Source organism: Anabrus simplex, chromosome 6, assembly GCF_040414725.1.
Source record: "Anabrus simplex isolate iqAnaSimp1 chromosome 6, ASM4041472v1, whole genome shotgun sequence".
Lineage (NCBI taxonomy): Eukaryota > Metazoa > Arthropoda > Insecta > Orthoptera > Tettigoniidae > Anabrus > Anabrus simplex.
This window is the reverse complement of record NC_090270.1, coordinates 11,492,691-11,511,014: the sequence shown is the minus strand read 5'-3', so window position 1 is coordinate 11,511,014 and position 18,324 is coordinate 11,492,691. Positions and strand designations below refer to the sequence as shown.

Here is an 18,324-nt window from a genome sequence, read left to right as displayed (position 1 = left end):
AGCAGTGTACAGCCAACGGTTTCCATCGTTGAATACGTAAGGATAGCTTGGATGAAGTGGCATCTGTCACAAATTTGCAACATACATTAGAAGCATTTGCTGGCGCCTCAGGTGTAAAGGCGGCACACCAGACTCAGCGATCAGGCAAGCAATGGGGCTTGTACGAAAAGCTCCCGCCGCCAACCTAACCCTGCTGTGGTGGATGCTGTTCAGCTTCGCAAGGATGTTTGGTTTTACTGAGCCATACGCTGCACTGCCATATCTAGCCGGGATAAAATATGTGCCCTATAGAATCGTAGGAGCACCATGCGGTCAGCACCCCAATTAGTGCTGCTAAGAAACTTAATGATATTCAGCTTCTTAGTGGATTACACTTTTAACTGCCGCACGTGTGGCTCCCACGATAATTTGCTATCGAAAAGGATCCCAAGAAATCGGTAAGTGTCAACAACGGGAAAAGTGACATTTCCTAAATAAAGCTCAGGTTGTGGGTGAAGAGTACGGAGCCGACAAAAGTGGACAACAGAGGACTTTGTGGTGGATAACCGAAAGCCATGTTCTAAGGCCCACTGTTCCACTCTCCTAATAGGTTGTTGTAAACGGCGCTCTGCGACAGCCATATTATGCGAGCTATAGTGGAGAGCAAAATCATCCACATATAGCGACGGTGTTACTACTGAACCAGCAGCAGCGACAATACCGTTTATGACAATCGCAATCACAGTGACAATAAGGATCGATCCCTGTGGGACTCCACTTTCTTGAACGTGGTATTGCGAATATGCAATCCCAACGTGGACACAGAATAGACGGAGGGACAAAAAATTCGCAATAAATACCGGAAAGTTACCTCGGAATCTCCACTGATGCAGGACGGAAAGGATAGCATATCGCCATGTGGTGTCATAGGCCTTTTCTAAATCAAAGAAAACAGCCACCAAATGCTATCTGCGGAGAAACAGATCCTGGATAGAGCTCTCCAGGCATACCAGGTGGTCGGTGGTCAAAAACCACATTGGTACTCTGACAAAAGTCCGCGTTTCTCCAGACACCACACAGGTCGGCGATTTACCATCCTCTCAATTAGCTTACACAAGCGTTTTGTGAGAAAAATAGGTCTTTAGCTTCCTACATACTTGGAATTTTTGTCAGGCTTGATGACAGGAATGACTATGCCCTCTCGCCACTGAGACGGAAACTCACCCTCTATTCAGATTCGGTTGAACACTCGAAGGAGACATAATAGACTATCCTCACTATGGTGTTTCAACATCTGGTTATGGACATTGTCTGGCCCCGGCGACGTGTCCTTGCAAAGCGCCAAGGTGCTGCGGAGTTCCCACTCCGTAAAGGGCACATTACAGTCCTCTGAAGCTTGAGTGGAAAAACTGAGGCGATGTTGTTCTGCCTCCCACTTCAGAGCGAGGAAATTACGACGGTAATTCCCAGAGCCAGACACATCCACGAAATGGTTAGCTAGATGGTTAGCAATCGAGAGTGGTTCAGTGACAATACGGCCTACAAAAGAAATTCCCGCTACAGAAGAAGAACCTTGGATACCTGAAATATGTCAAAGTTTAGTCCACACTTGAGATGATGGAGTATGTGACGTCACAGACAACACATATCTCTCCCACGAAGCTTTCTTACTTTACAAGTATGAAGGATGAGTTCTCCACCTAGTCAATACTCTATTTTACATAGTGTCAATATTATTTACATAAAAAAACAGTACCGGTTGCGACCTGTAAATATGTCATCTTCAGCTGCTAGAGAACCTATTTAATAGCGACTGTACAGAATAAATAGTACTAAAATTAAAATTAAACACGGATGCCATTAAATATACATGATTGCCACTATCCTAAATTACTTCATGTTAAGATATATACATATGGTACAGTTTTGGGGTTGAAGGGTACATCCAATTTCAATCTCAGCAAATAGAACTTTTGTAATATGTAGTAATCATGGGGCCAGTGTAAAACCCTTCAATCCCAAAACTGTACCATATGTATTTATCTTGATGTTAAGTATTTTTTAGAATAGTGGCACTCACTAATATACTTTTCAGCAGTGATATGGACCGAGTATAAGCTATGTGTCCGCGAACTAGTTGCTGAACCTCTTATTCTAAGGAACACGACACCCCCACATATTTTTGGCACAACAATGCACTTTAAACATCTCATAAACCGTTGGACATAATAGTGGCATTTAACACAGATAACTTGACACCTGAATGTCAGTGATTCTTGATACATTCTAAGAACTGTATCCAATTCCAACCTCAGTAAATGTAATTTTTTGAAAATAGCCCCTTAACCCCAAAACTGTACCATATGTATATATCTTAACATGAAGTAATTTTAGAATAGTGGCAATCATGTATATTTAATGGCATCCTTGTTTAATTTTAATTTTAGTACTATTTATTCTGTACAGTCGCTATTAAATAGGTTCTCTAGCAGCTGAAGATGACATATTTACAGGTCGAAACTGGTACTGTCTTGTTATGTAAATAATATTGACACTATGTAAAATAAAGTATTGATTAGGTGGAGAACTCATCCTTCATACTTGTACTTGAACTATCAGTACGGACCATGAAACGAATAGACTATAGTTATAGCTTTCTTACTTTGGCGAATAAGAACTCGCACCTTAGCGCGGAGTTGTTTAAATGTTACCAAGTTGCCCACAGTAGGCTGCATACAATAACATTTATGAGCACGATGGCATTCTTTGATAGCTGCTGCAATTTCTTCGTTCCACCAAGGAATGAGTTTTCGGCGAGGAGCCCCTGAGAAGGGAGGAATGGACTCCTCAGCAGTAGCAAGGATAACTTGTGTTATATAAGTTATATCGCCATCTACAGTCCGCCTGGTGTCCTCGTTAAAGATAGCGAGTGATCTGAACTTTGGCTAATCAGCATTTTTAAGAATCCATTGAGGAGGAGCCTCGATGGATTTCTCACGGTCATAGAGATCATCATGTGTATTGCACCGAAACAGCAGAACCAACGCTCGGCTCCATAGACCTAAGTCTATGCGAGAGTATGTGCCGTAACATACACTGAAATGAGTTGGTTCCCCTGTGTTCAAAATACATAAATCCAGCTCTGTTACTAAGGTTTCCAACTCCCTTCCCCTGAGGCAAGGCATTTCAGAGTCCCGTATGGGATGATGAGCGTTAAAATCACCCAGTAAAAGGAAGGGAGGAGGAAGCTGATCTATAAGATTAGTGACATCATTTATGTTAAGAGGCTGCCCTGGTGGAAAATAAACGTTACACACTGTCGTTATGACAGGCAGCGGTATCCGCACCGCAACTGCTTCCAGTGGGGTTCTTAGAGGAACCTCTTTGCTATAGGTATTTGAACGAGCAAAAATACTCACGCCACTGGACGCCCGATGAGCGTAATATCGTTTTGTCGAGTATAGTCTGAAATTTCTCAAGACCATATGACGACCTGGTCTGAAATTTGTCTCCTGAATACAGAATATACTCACCGCGAACTGACTAATGAGCTGACACAGATCGCAAGATGCCTGTCATAACTGTTACAATTCCACTGTAACAGTGCCATAGTGAGGACTATAAAAAGAGTGTTAAGTTGTGAGCGACAAGATGCTCATGAACTTAAACACTATTCATATCAACATCTACATCCGTAGATGCAGATGATAGCTCGACGTCCATCCCGTCATCGACAGACTATGGGGTTGACGCAAAGAATCTTGATGCTCTCTGGGGGTGGGAAGTTCCCCTACGAGGGGAGCGCGCAGGTTTTGAAGCAGGAGTACCTGCTGGTGCAGACTCATACCCTCCAGATGGAGGGCATGAATTCCCTTTTGCATGGGGAAGTGCGGGAACGTCCGGTAGGGGCGTTCTTCTTCGCCGCCTTCTTTTCGAGTTTAGATGGGCTGGGAGATGATTTCCCAGCCCTGGTCGATGATGCCGCCTCCGCCGGCTAGGCCACAGCTTTTGCAGACCTCTTAGGGGGAGACTTAGCCTTCCCCCCTTGTTGTGCTGGCTTACAACTGCCAGCCGGCACAGACTTCTGGTTGGTCGAAGGTGGGGTGGTCCCCCCCTTTGAGCTTTTACTCTTTGCGACTTTGCTCTGAGGAACAACAGTCACCACGGGTGCAGCAATCATCACGGGTAACGATGTCGCGAAAGAAAAACCTCGGAGACTGAGCTATCATGCTGTAGTAGAGTGTACGGGCAGGTGTATTTGTGGAATTAAACTTACGGCGCGCTTCCTGGTAGGAAAGACCATCCAGGGTCTTGATTTCCTAGATCTTCTTCTCACTTAGAGATGTCCGACAGTTCCGATCCCGAGGAGAATCAAGACCAGAGCAGTTAGTGCACATGTACGGAGTTGTGAACTCCTCATTAAGTTTACAAAAGGAGTATATTTATTACCTCACCTGTTCAATACAAATACAATTAATTGTATTGAATAGATTAATTTACTGAATAGGTGGGGTAATTAAAAATACCCCTTTTGTAAACTTAGTGAGATAGCTTTTTTCAATATGGAACAAAGATGAGAGTTATGGTTTGTAATAAAGTTGTGCACTCCTCCCCACCGTGAGCTATTCTTTCACATGTACCACACATAGACGAGATACCATATGTCCGAATTTCTGGCAACGATAGCACCGGATAGGAGGCGGGAAGTACGGCCTAACATCGCAACAATAAGTTGTTATCCTTGACTTTCTCTGGTAACAGTGACAACTTCAAAGAGGCAATGAAGGCACCAGTGGCAACATCCTCACCGTTAACCTTGCGCATAATGCGCTGAACGTGTGTCATGCCACAGTTCTTCATGTCTTCCATCAACTCTTCGTCAGTGTTCAAAATAAGGTTGCGGTGAAAGATGACTCTGCGAACCAGATTCAAGGATTTGTGCTCCTCCACTTTGACGGGGATTTCGCCAAAGGGTCCCACTTAAGCAACTGATCGGCCTGCAGTGCTGTACGAGTCTTCAAATGCAAACTACCATTGTGCATTTTCTTGAGATCCTCAAGTTCGCCGTAGACGCCTTGAATGTGTCTACTAAAAAGGATCAATTTTACCAGCTTAAAATCATGCCCATCGGTTCTGGTAGCAACCTAATATAATAATAATGTTATTTGTTTTACGTCCCACTAACTACTTTTACGGTTTTCAGAGACGCCAAAGTGCCGGAATTTAGTCGCGCAGGAGTTCTTTTACATGCCAATAAATCTACCGACATGGGGCTGACGTATTTGAGCATCTTAAAATAACACCGGACTGAGCCAGGATCGAACCTGCCAAGTTGGGGTCAGAAGGCCAGCGCCTCAACCGTCTGAGCCACTCAGCCCGGCTGTTGGTAGCAATCAGAAACCTACGGGAGCTGGATCGCATTCCTTCACGTGTGCATGTTCCCAGAGAGTTGAACCTCTCGGGGAAGCAAAAGTTAAAGATTTTGGTGGGGGACCACCTTGGGATGGGTGACTTAGTTTTGAAGCCATGTCTGAAATCATCCTCCCCGAATGCCACCCATTCCCATCAGGGGTCTCTGTAGCCAAACCAAGCTGCCAAGGCAATACACAACTGGTCATAGCCGGTACTGCCCGGGGTCCGATGTTGGACAATGCCTAATACGTGATGACTGAGGCAATGAGCAGTAGGGTTCCCTTCCTCCAGTCACCCGCAATAGCATATACCCGAAGCGTATACAGAACACCAAGTATAGCAACTATATATATATATATATATATATATATATATATTAATGTCCTTCTGGCATTCGGCTGTGTTGTCAGGCGGATATTACTGCAAGGGTACATAGCGCTTCCACCCGCAAGATGGTTGGGTGTTCACAAGCGGGCTTTCAGGCGTAATAAGAGGCCCATCTCCGAGCAGCACGCACATCAAAAACGAACCCTCAAAAAACAAAAAACCATAAAAAATAAAGAGGGGAGCATGCCCACATGACTCTTTTAGTCGCCTTCTACGACAGGCAGGGATTACCTGTGAATGTATTCAACCCCTCCCAATCCACAAACACATTATAGCCAACCGCAATCCATGTGCGCGCCTAGGTCGCCCGTTTTAGTCACCTCTTATGACAGGCAGGGGATACCGTGGGTGTATTCTACATGTGCGTCCCCCACCCACAGGGGGTCCACTAGATGGCAGAATAAGCCAAATCTCTCTTGGGCGTCTAAGACAGGGTTTTAATCATTTTTGTCGGGTAAACACCAAATGTGTTACCAGAGATCTTTCAGATGCCAACATCGTACGACATGAAATGTCCAATGGAATTTCTTCTGCCCTTCAAAATTCTGACCACCATCCCTCCCACTCATCCAAAGAGAGCATTAACAATGACATCAGACAGTGTTATTATCACGAACAAGACATAACAAAGTATTTTGAACTTCTAGTGTTCCACTGCTTGTTAATAATGTTATTTGCTTTACGTCCCACTAACCACTTTTACGGTCTTCGGAGACGCCAAGGTGCCGGAATTTAGATCCGCAGGAGTTCTTTTACGTGCCAGTAAATATACCGACACGAGGCTGTCGTATTTGAGCACCTTCAAATACCACCGCACTGAGCCAGGATCGAACCTGCCAAGTTGGGGTTAGAAGGCCAGCGCCTTAACCGTCTGAGCCACTCAGCCCGGCCCACTGTTTGTTCATAATCTTGAATGAATCAAAATGGACTTTGTATACATGTATTTGATTTGATGGAGCTGTAGAGCGCCATACTGGGTGGTGACGTCATGCGATTCCAGACACCGCATTAGAGTCTAGCTAAACATTCTCTGATGTAACTGACACAATTATACTGGCAATAATGAAGATTTGTCGTTTAAGTGAACAGTTTTACAGTATTTACATTTTAATTTGGATGACTCAAATATGAATTCATATTATGTAACTAAAACATATATCTAGCTTATGTTTTGTTTTTTACAACTGGCTTTACGTTGCACCGACACAGATACGTCTTATGGCGATGATGGGATGGGAAAGAGCTACGAGTTCGAAGGAAGCGACCATGGCCTTAATTAAGGTACAGCCCCAGCATTTGCTTAGTGTGAAAATGGGAAACTATTGAAAACCATCTTCAAGACTGCCGACAGTGGGTTTCGAACTCACTATCTCCTGGATGCAAGCTCACAGCCGTGCACCCCCAACCGCAAGGCTGTAACCGTACATATGTACGATCTCCGAATTTTTAGGTTAGGAAATTTTCGCATATAGTTTGTAATGTTAAAATCATGTAATTTTGTTTATTGCGAATGTAAAAACGTAATATTATAAGAAGAATGTGTAGTTAGGGAATATTGGATATGTGCATCATTATATTTGTATAAATTTCCGTTTGGGTAAGAGTCTGTAAATATGGCCTAGCCGTAAGGATTGTGCAACCGGGAAAACAGCGACTATATCGGGGAGGACGGTTGATGTCTGTTGAATGTGTTGCAACAAGTGGCTTGGAAACACGGGGTACAGCAGGCTGAAGAATTGGAGTGGATCAATGTGGATGTACGTGAGTGGACGTTCCATGTCACATCAGACGCACGATGGCCAATACGAGGGCTTTGTTTTTAAGCGAGGTCGGGTTGACTGAGTGACGCGTCAAGAAGTGCCTGTGAGAGCGTTGCTATCTATAAACTTTCCAGGACGCTATAACCACGTGTAGCAAGCCTATATAAGCAGGTACGCGTGTGCGGCAAGTCATTCTAATGCTGTTTCTGACTCTGATACTGATTGTGTTTCTGTGTCTGATTCTGTGTGTTTCTCACTCGGACTGGCCCGCGGGAGCTACTTTGCGCATAGTCCTAGGCAATGTTGTATTGTTCTTGAGTATCATTTTCGGAGTGAGCACGCTATATGCGCTGATGCTAATGAGTTTCTGGTGGCTGTTAGGTCAAAGACGCTACTTAAGTGTTTATTTGTAACTCCAACTCTGTATAATAGTTGGACTACAATTCTTCTACGAGATTATGTACAGTGGATGTGGTGATGCGTACAGAATCAAGATTCGGTAGTGGACGTGTGAAATCGTCGGCCAAGTATCCAGTTTCAGTTGCAGAAACCTGAGGAGTTACACCAACCTGTGCGGCAGTCAGGAAGGACTCAAGGCGTCGATGAAGTGTGTAAATAAGGTTAGGGATGCTCTTCGCAAAGAAGGTTGCATCCATACGTAGAGAAAGTCGTCGTACTTTTCTTTACCAGAATACGATTTGGATCTGCAACAGCAGAGTGCAGTGAGACTCTTACCTGAAGGTATGATAAATGTAAATAGTGAAAATAATTTTATGGTGCTTTTTAGTGGTTTGTAATTTGCCTTGTAAACGGCAAACACGAGTTGGTCTCGTAAAGTGATGTTTCTTTCTTCATGTTGGTGGTTTGTAGATGTTTGTAATTAGACCTTGTAAGCGGCAAACACGAGTTGGTCTCGTCAAATTATTTATATTTGTATGTGGTTTTTAGTGGTCTGTAAAGTTGCCCTTTGTAAACGGCGAACAGGTGTTGGTCTCATCAAGTGATGATTATTGAGGTAATTTATTTATTTTTATTTATTTTGGGAGTAAAGTCATGGAAGGAAAGTTGCAGACAATCTTTTATCAGTAGAGTATGGATGAACCTGGCTTGCTACCCAAATCTAATTTCAGGGGTAAACAGGTAAGGTAAGTCTGGAGCTTCGTCAGCCTGATGACCGTCGCCTTGGGAGAGGGAGTTACTCATTGCTCTACATAGATACATATTCCTGTAAATGTTTTACAGCTGGCGCCCATTGTCTTGGTATTTATACTTATTTTAGTTACTGTTTATTCATTTTATATTTTCTATAGATTGCAAATGGTTACAAGGCCAACAAGCCCGGTCTAGCTTATGTGATAAATGTGATAAATATCATTTTTGATCCGTACTGATATTTGATTGAAATAATAACAATAAGTTAATTTATTAATTTGACCACCTAATCAATACAATAAATCTTGTCTTTGTTGAATTACACTGACATGTTAATTAAAATGGTACATATTTCCCCTGACATACATACAGGCATCATCAGCCATGGATTTAGCCTTGAAATAAAATCAGACACCTGATTTACATATAAATAAAATAAAACTAATTTATAAAAAACCTTGAAGAGACTTGAAAAAAATTAAAATATGGTAAAGACTACTACAATGTTGGTTTTAAAGATATTGTTATGAGTGAGAAGCTGACAATTGGTGAAAGTATTTGCAATATTGACATTGGAAGACTACTATTGTAAGAAAAATGAATAAAGCAACAGTTTGTTATAGACAAAGTGGCAAAATGACTATAAAATGATGTTGACCGACTAGCGGTTAGAATTAGATTATGACGATCAAAATCGTATTTTTTATAACATAATGTTGACAGATGGTCAAGTGACCTGTAATTATTTGTTTACGTAAGATAAGAGTCAAAAGTCAATAGCATATGGTGACGGTGTGGTTCACTTTGATGAAGAAGTACGAGGTTGCCGTTGAAGGTTGATATTGGACCTCTATGGACCATCTCATTTGATACGATGTTATAACATTGTTAAGAATATGGGTTTATTGAATGCTGGTCGAAAAGGCAATGTGACAGTTGAATGTAGCTAACGTGTTCAATGTTGGATCAGAAATAGAATCTGTAAAAGGAAACCAGAAGCTTGGTGTTAATTGTATGAAAAAATGGTAATAAACTTTTTTAGGTGGAAATCGTGTACACTTACAATTTGACGATGGTGACAGTAACTTGTTTTGTTATACGCTAAAAGTTATTAACGACTGTCGAGCTCTTACTACGTGTGTTATAGCTGTAGGTTTGTACTGGAAGGGAATCTGTTTGCGAAGGCGTGACTATGGGCTTGTTTGTAGTACTTGGAGGGAGCTACTATCGGTGGGGAAGAAAGAGGAAAGTGTATTGCTGCGCGTATTGTAATGGTGGGATGCCGTTGGAGGGAGCGATATTAGAGTGGGTGTGGCTATGGGTCTACTGGTTGTATTTGACTGGGAAGTACTAGCAGTGAGGGGAAAGGAGGGAAGTGTGTTAGTTATAGAGGACGTGGGAATACTTATTAATTTAAGGTTGAACATTTTTAAGAATACATTGGTGAGGAGAATTGATTCTTGTAATAGTAATAAAATCTGTTTGTACAAGGGGCCTTTATTATCAGTGATATCATTTAAATTCTTATCTTTGTTAAACTGCTGGTCGAGGAATATGAATACATTTTCGTATTCTGTCATGAGTTTACTTTTTTGATTCTTTTGAGGATATGAATGTCCTGTTCTATTGTAGTGAATTTATAGCCTGTGTCCCTCATATGGTTGGTCATTGCAGAAAATTTATTGTGTCTTTGTGCACTGAAATGTTCAGCGTATCTGGTTGAAAAGGTGCAGCCAGTTTCACCGACATAAGAAAAATGAAATTTTAATCTGTATATACCTGATCCAGAGAAGCGATTTTATTACTATTACAAGAATCAATTCCCCTCGCCAATATATTCTTAAAAAATGTTCAACCTTTAAAATAAGCACTCCCACATCCTCTATAACTAACATACTCCCCTCCCTTCCGCCGACTGCTAGTACCGCCCATTCAAATACAACCAGTAGACCCATAGCCACACCCACTCTAATATCGCTCCCTCCAACGGCATCCCACCGCTACCAACAATACGTGCAGTAATACACTTTCCTCTTTTTACTCCGGTGTAGCTCCCCTCCAAGTACTACAAACAACACCATAGTCACGCCTTTGCAAACAGATCCCCCATCGTCAAATCGTAAGTGTACACGATTTCCACCTAAAAAAGTTTATTACCATTTTTTCATACAATTAACACCAAGCTTCTGGTTTCCTTTTACAGATTCTATTTCTGATCCAACATTGAGTCACGCTGCCTTTTCGACCAGCATTCAATAAACCCATATTCTTAACAACGTTATAGCATCGTCTCAAATGAGATGGTCCATAGAGGTCCAATATCAACCTTCAACTACAACCTCGTACTTCTTCATCAAAGTGAACCACACCTTCACCATATGCTATTGACTTTTAACTTTTATCTTACGTAAACAAATAATTACACGTCACTTGACCATCTGTGAACATTATTTTATTCCACATTATGTTTTCAAAAATACGATTTTGATCGTCATTCTTGTCATTATCTAATTCTAACCGCTAGTCGGTCAACATCATTTTATAGTCATTTTACCACTTTGTCTATAACAAACTGTTGTTTTATTCATTTTACTTACAATAGTAGGACACACCCTCTTCCCCCACATTCTCCCCTCGCTGCACTAGAGAACATGTTCCAACTTACACACCAGACGAAGAGCCGAGAATAATCCTGAGAAATGTGAGGCAAGAGTGATACTTCCAATATTACGGTAAGTCTACAAAGATCTAAACAGCTTTTTAAAACAATATTACGGCCTAAATTATACACTTACGTTCCTATTCTCCTTTTTCCAGTTACAGATCAAGTTGAAAACTTCCAACCCCCTAATAAGCACAGTCAAATGAAAATATCCATACTCTTTTCTCCATCACCAGTTTTCTTCATACGTACATTACTCAGAATTTTTTTTTCGCTAGTGGCTTTACGTCACACCGACACAGATAGGTCTTATGGCGACAATGGGATAGGAAAGGCATGCCGCTAACCACACAGACAACTCGCCCGGTTCAGAATCTTTTTTAAACAAGACACGACACTAAGAGAAGACGGGAATAATTTGTTCTTTTTATCAGTAGATCCGAGATCACATGTTAAAATGAGAAATTTTAAAAAATATTTTCATACGTTATCACAATACCGGGCGAGATGGCCGTGCCGTAAGGAGCGTGCAGCTGTGAGCTCGCAACCGGGAGATAGTGGGTTCGAACCTCACTGTCGGCAGCCCTGAAGATGGTTTTCTGTGATTTCCCATTTTGACACCAGGCAAATGCTGGGGCTGTACCTTAATTAAGGCCATAGCCGCTTCCTTCCCATTCCTAGGCCTTTCCTGTCACATCATCGCCATAAGACCTATCTGTGTCGGTGCAACGTAAAGCAACTAGCAAAAAAAAATTTTATCACAAGTGTTTTTAAGCAATAAGTTTTTAATCTAAGACTAGACTAGACTAGATATTCCCCCACTTGAATTTTTTATGGTGTTATCAAAGTTTTAAGAATATGTTTTTGTACCCTTTAATCACGTCACCTAAACACGTTGTACAGTAACTACTGAAATGTAAATGTGCCTAAGATTAGGTGGATTCATTGCTTTACTTCACTTAGACCATGAGCTTGATAGTTTGCAGTGTAAATGGAGGTCAATTGAGTTCCCTTGGAAGAAGACCAACACTTTATTACCATGCTCAAGTTTGTCTGTTAGAGAGCATTTTTGCATATTTTATGCTGCCCTATTTTCTTCTATTAAAGTATTGTCAGAACTACGTACCTGGTAAGCATCAAAGGCAAAATCCTCTGGAAATAAGAGTAGCGATCGGGCAACTCCAACAACCAGAAGCCAACCACCCGGCATACTTCTCGCCTGACAATCGGAGCTTGATCGAAGAGACGTTCCGCCAATGGAACGACCACATCTTGAACGCATTTGTTGTTGCCGTGACGAACAACATTTCCTGGAATAACAATAAGGCACACAAACACTGTCAGAGTGGGAACAATGGTCAGGTGGGGCCAAGAATTATTACACTGACGTGCAAAACTTAAGGACGAGATAGATAAACTCGGTGGAAATGAATGAATGAATAAATAAATAAATAAATAAATAAATTTAAAAAATAAATAAATAAATGTATTAAAATCCTGCCACTCTTCTACAGTCTGCTGCCGGTATATACTGAAGTATGTATGTATGTTGTAATATTTTCCTTCCAGTGAGTGTAACCATCAAATAGGAATCAACTGTAGTGGAAATGAAAAAATGAATAATTTTGCATGTCAGAAATGAAAGTTAAGATTATAACGACTGCTGACAGCATAAGGGAGACTCCATCATTTTAACCAGGAATTACAATCAACTAAGGTTCCGATCTTAATGAGTTTCCCGCTGGTCATTATAGTCTAAAATTCGAAACTGAGTAGTCCTGCATATCATAAGTTAATGGCATGTACAACACCAACAACATTTTTATACACTGACTGACAGAGCAAATGCAACACCAAGAAGGAGTGGTTCGAAAGGGATGAAAGTTAGGGAAAAAACAGAGACGGCACGGACGAATAATTGATGTTTATTTCAAACCGATATGCAGGTTACACAATGCGCACGGCATCGACTCAGTAGGATGTAGGACCACCGCGAGCGGCAATGCACGCAGAAACACGTCGAGGTACAGAGTCAATAAGAGTGCGGATGGTGTCCTGAGGGATGGTTCTCCATTCTCTGTCAACCATTTGCCACAGTTGGTCGTCCGTACGAGGCTGGGGCAGAGTTTGCAAACGGCGTCCAATGAGATCCCACACGTGTTCGATTGGTGAGAGATCCGGAGAGTACGCTGGCCACGGAAGCATCTGTACACCTCGTAGAGCCTGTTGGGAGATGCGAGCAGTGTGTGGGCGGGCATTATCCCGCTGAAACAGAGCATTGGGCAGCCCCTGAAAGTATGGGAGTGCCACCGGCCGCAGCACATGCTGCACGTAGTGGTGGGCATTTAACGTGCCTTGAATACGCACTAGAGGTGACGTGGAATCATACGCAATAGCGCCCCAAACCATGATGCCGTGTTGTATAGCGGTAGGGCGCTCCACATTTACTGCCGGATTTGACCTTTCTCCACGCCGATGCCACTAGGGTTGGGCACTATGTCCCTGTTTCGGCACACTGTGCCGGTGCACAGTTATGTTCCGCTGTTCCAGAACACCGAGTGTCAATTGTTCCGAAACATTCTCAAGCGAGCCGGAGACTGTGACTCGCTGTCCCGTCAGAAGCGCCACTATGCACTGCCCTTTGCCTACTAGCTGAACTGTGCAGTGGGCGCACCGGACGCGGGACTGTAACTGCGCAGTGTAGAGAGAACTTCGAAAGGCAACATGCAGTTACAGTCCTGTGTCCCGTGTTCCGGCACTCTGTACCGAAACACTCCGCCTCAAGGTCCTAATGTTGCGGAACAAGTGAATGTTCCGGTCTGCCCAACCCTAGATGCCACACTCGTCTGCGGTGACTATCACTGACAGAACAGAAGTGTGACTCATCGGAGAACACGACGTTCCACCATTCCCTCATCCAAGTCGCTCTAGCCCGGCACCATGCCAGGCGTGCACGTCTATGCTGTGGAGTCAATGGTAGTCTTCTGAGCGGACGCCGGGAGTGCAGGCCTCCTTCAACCAATCGACGGGAAATTGTTCTGGTCGATATTGGAACAGCCAGGGTGTCTTGCACATGCTGAAGAATGGCGGTTGACGTGGCATGCGGGGCTGCCACCGCTTGGCGGCAGATGCGCCGATCCTCACGTGCTGACGTCACTCGGGCTGCGCCTGGACCCCTCGCACGTGCCACATGTCCCTGCGCCAACCATCTTCGCCACAGGCGCTGCACCGTGGACACATCCCTATGGGTATCGGCTGCGATTTGACGAAGCGACCAACCTGCCCTTCTCAGCCCGATCACCATACCCCTCGTAAAGTCGTCTGTCTGCTGGAAATGCCTCCGTTGACGGCGGCCTGGCATTCTTAGCTATACACGTGTCCTGTGGCACACGACAACACGTTCTACAATGACTGTCGGCTGAGAAATCACGGTACGAAGTGGGCCATTGGCCAACGCCGTGTCCCATTTATCGTTCGCTACGTGCGCAGCACAGCGGCGCATTTCACATCATGAGCATACCTCAGTGACGTCAGTCTACCCTGCAATTGGCATAAAGTTCTGACCACTCCTTCTTGGTGTTGCATTTGCTCTGTCAGTCAGTGTATTTAGAAGAAAGAACAACCTCTTCCTAATGCCACAACGAACTGAACAATGATGTGTTCTATGGAAGAGCATTCATAATGTGCAAATATTTGTGCTTATTTTATGTTGTTCAACCTGAAGATGAAACGTGTCCTTGTAATGTTTAGCTGACATACCTTTGTGCTAGAAGATATTGGAGAGTGGGGAGGCAGAACACTCCCATGTAAGCCAGCAGACGGGTTGGATGACGTACCGAAAGGGGCTACCTATTAGCGGCAAGTGTCCGGTGTACATTTCCTACATACTCATGTTATGGAAAGCCTTCTGGCTGAATTTCGCTCTCCGTATTTAATAAAGAAAAATTCAAGCAAAAGGAGGGAAGAATAGATACATGCCAACCACGTATTTGAACTTTTCAAATTCATGAAATTAAGATTATCTCTCATTATTAGAATAATGTATGGCTGTACAGTAACTCAGCCAACATTCAACAGCTAACCACGGTGCCACATATAGTATTAATAATATAAATATGAACATAAAGACAGAAAATAGTGTGTGAGCGCATGTCCTTAGTCCAGTATTCATGAAGGAGACTTTGACATTTACTTGGTTGAGTTTCATCGAAGTCTGTTTTGTAGACACAACAATGTAGACTTTGGTAAGTTTTCCTTCATTTCAGCTGTTTCCTGCGTTATAGATCACATTGGATGCTACATTAACTCAATTCCATACAGTTAATTTCTTGACAACGTATGGAAACAAAAAACTGCCAGTCTTCAACGACTATGAAGTTGAGGTGTTATTAGAAGTTTGTAAAATACTGTAGCAGAAAAATATAGTTGAAAACAAAAAGACAGACTGTGTTACTATAAGAGGAAAATTAAAAGCAGAAAGGAGCAAAAATTTGTAGTGTAGCTAGCACAAGCAAGAGAAGTGGAGACCAACAATATCAAATTTAGATCCAGACAATGGAGCAAAGAACTAGTGGAGGGCCTAGGACGGAAGATGATAAGGATGACAGATTTCTGGCCATGGTGGATAGTGTAGTACCTCACCTTCTGAGTGAGTATGACACCAATCGATTCATGGGTGAGGAGGATACAGAAACAGAGGTGTTGTACAAGGAATTCACTGAAGCACAAGAACCACCGAGACTGACAGAATTACTGGCATAATATCTACAATATTGAAATGAAGATTACCAATATGTCCAAATAGTTGACCAGACCACAAGCTGCAGCAATACCATATTTAGAAGCCAGATGAAAGAGCCTCACCAACTCAAGGTTCAGCAGGAGAAAGAGATTCCAAGTTGACATTCGTACAGATAAATTAACCTCAAATATAACAAGTAATGTACAATGTCTTAACCTGTGAACCATGTCACCTTGCTGCAGTGGCGAGGCTTCAGCGCCATATCAGATGGCTACCAGACTAACAAATCGTTCACTGAAAGCGGGGAAGGCATTGACGATTATGCTACGGGCATTCTCACCTTGTTTAATCGGATGTGCATCAAGGTACCTGAATCCGAGGTGTTCGATCAGTTTCACCGGAATCTAGCCCCTGATTATAAGCGGTCTGAGGTAGAGTGTGTCGAGGACATCATAAACCTAGGTCGTAAGTTTGAGTCTGCCGTAAATCAAAATAAACTGTATCGCCCACCCCCTACTCCATCTGATCGTTCTTTCCCCGATGTTGCCTACCGTGCGCCCGCCAAATCTGTCTCCTTCGTTACAACACCTTCTGCATTCCCCCCTTTTAGTACTCCCAATCGTAGGCCTAACCTTGCATCTGCGCCTCAACGTTGTGTAAATCTTCTGACCCGCCTACTGTAGGATACCCCGCGGTGAGAAAATGTTGGAACTGTGGGAAATTGGGGCACATTTCTAAGACAGCTGATTTTATTTGTTGTTTTGTTTCCTGAATATCACTGGCCAGAAGAGTTAGATCATCAGCAAATCCTAGACAGTTTAAATGTATGTTATCCTTCTGGGTTCCAATTTTTATATTTTTTGAGTTGTCCCTCATAACGTACTTTAGTGCACAGTTAAAAAAGAATAGGTGACAATCTGTCACCCTATCTTACACCAGCTGTTACCAAGAATGGTTCAGAAAGTTCTCCTCTGAACTTAAGTTTAGAAATTGTATTAGTTAGAGTAAGTTCAATAAATTTGATTAGCTTTGGGCGAAGTCTGAAATGACTAAAAATTATTAATAATGATGGTCTTTGGATGGAATCGTAAGCTTTCTTGAAATCTATAAATGTTATGGAAAGCGGCTTGTTTCGTTTTCTGAAAATGAAATGGCGTACAGCTTTTAGTGCCGGGAGTGTCCGACGACATGTTCAGCTCGCCAGGTGCAGGTCTTTCGATTTGACTCCCGTAGGCGACCTGCGCGTCGTGATGAGGATAATCTCTAGAATTGGTTTTGTAATTTTCCTCAATAGAGTTTATTAAATCTTTTTGATATTTTCTTTAAATTCTTCTAATAGTTTGGGTGAATTCTTTTCTGACATTCTTGAGGTTCATGGCATTTTCTTCTGTTTTGTGGGCTTGAAATTTCAACCAAGCTTGAGGTCTTTCTTCATGTATTGTATCACAATCATAGGCCCACCAGGCATGTTTTTTCCTTGCATTTAATGGACCTAGATGTTCTGCATTCTGTTTAACAATTGGTATCAGATCATCTAAATTGTCTGACCTTTTCTCTCCAACTCTATTTTATCTCTTGCTTCTTAATGGAGTACATTTAATCTTGATTTTAATTAAGTAATGATCTGAACCAGTGTCCGTTCCTCTTAGAACGACATTGTGGATTTCCTAGTGAAGGAATTTGTCCATACATACATGGTCTAGCTGCCAGTCTCCTTTTGTTCAATCAAGATGTTTCCAAGTTTTAAGTTTGTGTGGTTTTGATGATGATGATGATGATGCTTGTTGTTTAAAGGGGCCTAACATCAAGGTCATCGGCCCCAAGTTTGTGTGGTTTTCTTTTAAAATATGTAGATTTGGAGATGAGCCCTGTCTGATCAAGGAGATCCCAGAAATTATCGACTTCTTGCACAGTTTCTGTTAGGAATTTTTTTTCATTCGAGGGGCATCAACATTTATGATGGTGTAAAGTTTGTTTGTGGTTTGTAAAGTTAGAACTGCAATTCTTGGTGAGATGGTTTTTAAAATCAATTATGGAATCTATTATTTTCAAATTGACTATAAATCCTGTACCAAATTGAGGGCAATGTTTCATGACCCTTTGGCCTGGCTTCACACTCTACACTGTATAGCCTTGACATTCAAATTTCTCATTTCTTGGAGTCCTACCACAATTCATCTGTGAGGTTCTTGAGCTTTCCGGTTTTCAGTAAGAAGTTTATATTGTGCGTC

General features: G+C 42.4%; 1 protein-coding gene across 1 annotated transcript in view; it reads right to left on the bottom strand.

The window, feature by feature from the left end:
• The window catches only part of Dnaaf5 (Dynein axonemal assembly factor 5), a 612,890-nt gene that overhangs the window by 567,026 nt on the left and 27,540 nt on the right, over positions 1 to 18,324 (bottom strand). Inside the window, exon 2 of the mRNA XM_067149642.2 lies at positions 12,479 to 12,662. Within this exon, the coding sequence (XP_067005743.2) occupies positions 12,479 to 12,662 (184 nt within the window). The remainder of the gene's footprint in view (positions 1 to 12,478; positions 12,663 to 18,324) is intronic.